This window comes from Phragmites australis, chromosome 7 (genome assembly GCF_958298935.1).
Source record: "Phragmites australis chromosome 7, lpPhrAust1.1, whole genome shotgun sequence".
NCBI classification, from domain to species: domain Eukaryota; kingdom Viridiplantae; phylum Streptophyta; class Magnoliopsida; order Poales; family Poaceae; genus Phragmites; species Phragmites australis.
The window spans coordinates 27,039,025-27,044,393 of record NC_084927.1 but is presented as its reverse complement, the minus strand read 5'-3'; the positions used below and the strand labels follow the sequence as shown (position 1 = coordinate 27,044,393).

Sequence of the window (5,369 nt, the reverse complement as noted above, 5' to 3'; positions counted from 1 at the left end):
CTGAAATAGTGCATGTACGAACCGAACCAAACCCAAGCTTCAAGCATCGTATAATCCTGTGACCCATGATAGTTATGGAGTACTTTAGTAGTCAAAAAGGGGGCCAAACCGCCAAAGATAAGAAGAATGAAAGGGATCGATGACGTCTTAACAAAGGTGAATTAAAATATTTAAAAATTAATTGGTTTTAAAAAAATTTATAAGATAAACCTATATCAATTTATATCTAAAAGTGATCTATGTTATTTAGTGTATCTATTCTACCTCTCAAAAGAATTTGTCACATATAACTAATCATAACAAACTACTTAAAAAAGTAAATATGCAAAGATAAATTACAAGTATGTAAATACAGAAACGTAAAGAAGATACAGAGAGTAAACTTGGTATAAATAATTTTTTATCCCGTGGTATCGATGGCATAAACACTACCTCTTATCCACGTTGGAGCAACCACATAAGATATCGCTCTTGGACAGCATCCGGTCACGACCCTTGAGCCACCTAGGGCTCAAATAGATTGAGCCACCAAACCACAAAGGTAAGGCTCACTACAAACCTATCTTCCGGTCACTTGTCACCGTTTTCACTTCGGAGTTTGATCCACTAAGGTAAGGATCTCCGCATCACCGTACAAGCTTCTTACCGCCGTTTCACACAAAGTCAGAGGGTTGATAAGCTTGAGTCATCAAGGCTCATGATGCCGACGAGTCATCAAGACTCCAAGCCACCGACATACCACTTGATACAAGGTATGATCACTCATTAATCCTCTTTCTAGACAACGATACTTAGCAACAACTCTCTCTAGATCTAATAGCACTAATCACTCCCTAATCTTGTACTAATTACTTTGAATGATCACTTTTAGCACTTTAATGGTTTGGATATCTCCTCAAGTGTATGCGAACTTCTCTGGACTCTAGAACACATAAATGACCGAGTGAGGGATATATATAGTCTCAACCCCGCGAACTAGCTGTTGCTCCAACGATCATATATTGTTGTACTCACCGGAAGGTCCGACGTGTGCAATATTATAAATGTCGGACTATTCGACGTGTACTCTCTACGGACTAGCCATTGAAACTCAACTTTCTTTTTTTTTAACGCCGGAAGGTTCAAAGTGATGTTTTCTTTAAACGCCAAAACATCCTATGTGCATACGATACCAACCGAGCTATTTTGCGGCCTTTTGGAAAAACAGTCCAACGTGAACTTCTTGTAAACGTCAAACCTTCTGACGTGTTAAATTTTGTGAACACCAAATTATCCTATGCAACAACCCTTGTGTACGCCAGATTATCTGACGTATTCATCTTTAGTAGACTATCACTTGTATTTTGAACATAACTTTTCGTTACGAACTTCAAATTTGATGATCTTGAATTTTATAGAAAACTTATGAAGAAATCTACATGATTGTACAGAAATTAATCCCATTTAATCACATAAAAAATTTATAGGACAAATCTAATTCATTTCTCTCTTTATTTCGACTTCGATGAATTCTCTTTTGTTACATTTATAAAATATACTAGAACATATACTTAATAAATATATTAATCATATCAATTATATTATCATTAATTACTAATATCACATAAAAAACCATATTCGTTACGGAAGAATTTCATAATACTACCTTGTTTACTTGTCACCATTTGTACTGTAGCAATATTGATATTATGTTTTTTTATAAAAAAATTATAAATAACTAAAACTTTTGTATTATTAGATTTATCGTGAAATATACTTTATTAGTATTAGATACTTTTAGATATTTCTAAATTTTTAAAAAAAATATAAGATTAAAGTTATTACAGTAAAAAATTGATGACAAGTAAAAAAAATAAAGGTAGTAATGCAGATAGAAGCGGCGCACGCATGTCGTACAAGCGTATCTTTTACCTGGATTCTCGCAAGACTTTCGGTTTGGCCGCAGGCAGACCTGACCAATCGACCTTTGGTCAATGGGGGATGTCAACAGTGACTCCATGAGGGACCTATCGCCTAGAGGTAGACAGCTAGTAGTAGTAGAATTATCTCATGGACTAGAAATTCTCACCACTGGGAAGGCTTCTTCATTTGCCTATTACAGATGATTGACCAGACACTACTGAAGAGCTAGAAAATGGTTGTTGATGTCTACAAGGTGTCTGTTATTATTCAATACGCACAACGGCAACCAAATAATTCTAGTTTAATAAAAGTGACAAATGAATACTTTTTTTGTGCGTCTGGTACAACTGCTTAAGGGGCATTGTGAGCCATAAGAATATATGGAACTCTTGAGCACCGTAATGTACAATCTGGGAAAAGCTCTACTGCTAAAATTCTAATGGACAAATATTACATGACATACAGCATATATTCTAGGAAACATTACGAGAAAATTAAATTTATTTCCAACAGTATGTGACAAGGGTCACTTGTGGAGGAAAAAAAATCATAACATATCAGCCACCAGAATAGTTTTTACCCTCAGTTTTCGACTTTGCACAAGCGACTATTCTCCTGGATCATTTTTAACAAAGGCTTAATACATGAAGAGGTTCTGAGATCTGCAACCCATCGGTTTGTATTCTTCATTCAACTGAGAAAATTTGTCTGCCATTGCTACAAGACGGGTCAGATCCCTTCAATGTGAATTGTCATGCTTGGTGCGAGAATCAAGATACGAGATCATAAGGTCAGCAGCCTTACTTCCTTAAGCTATGACATTCCCAACAGCCAGCCCATCCTTGTTATTTCCTATAAGACGGAACAAAAGCTCACATTAACTTTTTAAGCTAACACAAAAATAGAAGTGGTAACATCATGGAGTTACTGTTTACGGTTTGCTTACTGTTTAAATGTTATATTGCAGTTTTCTTTTCTTTTTAATCAGAGTATCCATTTCAGCAGATCAAGGAGTAGCACAGTTACTGGAAATGGTAACTGACTGGCTAGATATTGCAAAATGCTGTGGTACCCAATCAACAAGGGGGATCTTTCATATATCTAACATTTGTTTGTACAAAATGGTGCCTTTATTGGCTTGCCTGCGTAGAAGAACCCTGGAAGATTTTTCTCCATCTTCTCTATAGCTTCCAATATTGAACTGTAATCATGGCCATACAAAGGAAAAGCATTTCTCCAGTATATATATGCCTGAGTACCACAGAAAAAATTCACGAGTGTGTGGTGGTGAAATGAAATGCATGAACTCTACTCCTTACAAATTGACAAACCATAAGACCAGCACAACGAAGGAAAAGAACATATAGCAAATGGGCAATATCAACAATTAGAACAGTATGTTTGAGTACTTGCTTCACAAAAGTTGGTTGCCCCACTACACCCAAGAGCTTTCTAAGGTCAGATGTCACAAGTTGTTTCAGAATAGACCTGCAGAAGAATGTTATAAGAATAATCTAGCTAAAATGGGAAAAGAACATAAATCATCAAAATAGGATTTATACGTTGGAGCTCCAGCGAGATCTCTACTGTGGCTGCCCCCGACGAATGTCATATATAAATATTGGTCATTAGGAGCTCGATCTGGGAACATCATTGAGGAGAAGAGAGACCCTATGCAAGAAACAGTGGCATGTGTAAAGATGAGGAACAAAACACTCAAACAAACCAAAGTATAAATGCAAGTACACAAGACTTGCATTGAATTCATAGATAAAAAACATGAGACTTGCGAACTGAAAACAGTTCAAACAAAGCTGAGCTGACCTACCAAGGGTTTGCAGACCATGTTCTTGCTGTTCCTTGTAAGGTATTAAGACCCCAAATCCTTCCAGAGGTTTCTTGACATCTTCCTTCTTAAAAGCTGTCACCATGAGGGATAGTGGTAGATAATCCACCTGTATAATTTTAAAAAATACCAAAAAAGAAATGTGGATTAAGATGAGATTCTTCTATGAATGTTAGAAAAGTTTTAATAAGTCCAATTGAAAGCAGCTATAGTTTCTATCTGTCAATTATCAATTACCATGTTTTTCATGACAGAAATGGAAGTGGTGACATCTCGTAATTGTAAAGTTGTAATATGATAGCTTGCAAGAATAACAATATGAATCGATGCATTTGTTAATCTAAAAATGGTGATCCTAACGTGACCTTAGGAAGAAAGTCTAGCACAAAGGGAGCTCCACGTTTTGTAAACTTCATCCTCTGGACATTAGACAATGGAGCCTGGAGAAAAAAAAATACAAGGGGCAAATGTTATGGTTCATCGGTATGTTTGATGTTCATAATAACCTGAATGAGTACCAAAAAAGAAAAACAAACTCTACAGATCAGCAGCAAGCAATTTGCCAGATCAGAGATCAGATGAACAGAACTTCTAAAAGATAATTGCAGATTAGTGAATCTTACTGTCATTATAACAGCATCAAAGGTTTGGTTCTTTGCGAGCTCCTTGCTACTACCATCTTTTGAATCAACAGAAATTGACCACCCACCGGATGCAGGGACTCCATCAAATCTACATGCCAATGACAGCACTTCTGTACCAAGCTTAACATTACCATCTCCAACTTGATTGTGAAGTGCATCAATTAGTGACTGAAAACAACGCAGAACGTTTAAGCTTTCTCAACCAAAAAACACATAGAGAACTTTTACAACATAGATGTTAAATAGTACTGATAATGTACTACAAAACATGAGTATCATGTGTTACCTTAACTGGAATTGTGGAGATAAGAGCATACCCATCTAATAGACTTGATGTCAATAGATAGAGTCGGTCCTCATGGGCCAATATGAGCCAGAATAATATGTTACCATACACATACACACACGCACACTTACACGTAACACCCCCCTCAAACTTAAGGTGGTATAGGAGGCTCAAAAACACTGAGTTTGGGAAGATGAAATCGATGCTGCGCTTGAGTTTATGCTTTGGTGAAGAAGTTTGCAACTTGCAACTCTGACGGCACATACTGAATGGTTTTCTGATGACAATAAGACCGAGTAAAGGAAGCATCAACACCAATATGCTTCGTGAGTTCATGCTTCACATGATCATTTGCAATTTGTATAACGTCAGTATTATCACACAGAAGAGGTGTGTGCGCTTCACAAGAGATGGCAAAATCAACCAACAACCAGCGAAGCCATACGATTTCTAAAGTGGTAGTGGCAAGAGCTCGAAGTTCAGCCTCTATACTGGATCGTGATACATCAGCCTGTTTCTTAGACTCCCAAGTAAGAGGAGAAGTATTGCGAAGAATACAATAACCAGTGACAAAACGACGATCCATCGGATCACTCGCCCAAGTGAAATCTGAGTAAGCATAAAGCTGAAGCAGACTAGAACGATATAGAACAAGTACTGTGACGATGTCCCCCTCAAGTAACGTAATACC

At 37.0% G+C, this 5,369-nt stretch overlaps 1 protein-coding gene across 4 annotated transcripts; it reads right to left on the bottom strand.

The window, feature by feature from the left end:
• Positions 1 to 2,635: 2,635 nt before the first annotated feature.
• On the bottom strand, positions 2,636 to 4,776 carry LOC133923559 (protoporphyrinogen oxidase, mitochondrial-like). 4 transcript variants are annotated; one of them, XM_062368841.1, is made up of 7 exons: positions 4,372 to 4,776; positions 4,114 to 4,188; positions 3,731 to 3,857; positions 3,465 to 3,573; positions 3,312 to 3,390; positions 3,045 to 3,153; positions 2,636 to 2,754 (listed from the first exon to the last, which is right to left on the bottom strand). In XM_062368841.1, exons 1-7 carry the CDS (start codon positions 4,375 to 4,377, stop codon positions 2,711 to 2,713), a joined length of 549 nt encoding a protein of 182 aa, XP_062224825.1. In that variant the 5' UTR covers positions 4,378 to 4,776; the 3' UTR covers positions 2,636 to 2,710. The 4 variants fall into 4 exon arrangements, 2 of the variants coding, with proteins under 2 accessions (XP_062224825.1, XP_062224826.1); XM_062368842.1 differs by having other exon boundaries at positions 3,465 to 3,543; XR_009910642.1 differs by having other exon boundaries at positions 2,849 to 3,390; positions 3,490 to 3,573.
• Positions 4,777 to 5,369: the final 593 nt, after the last annotated feature.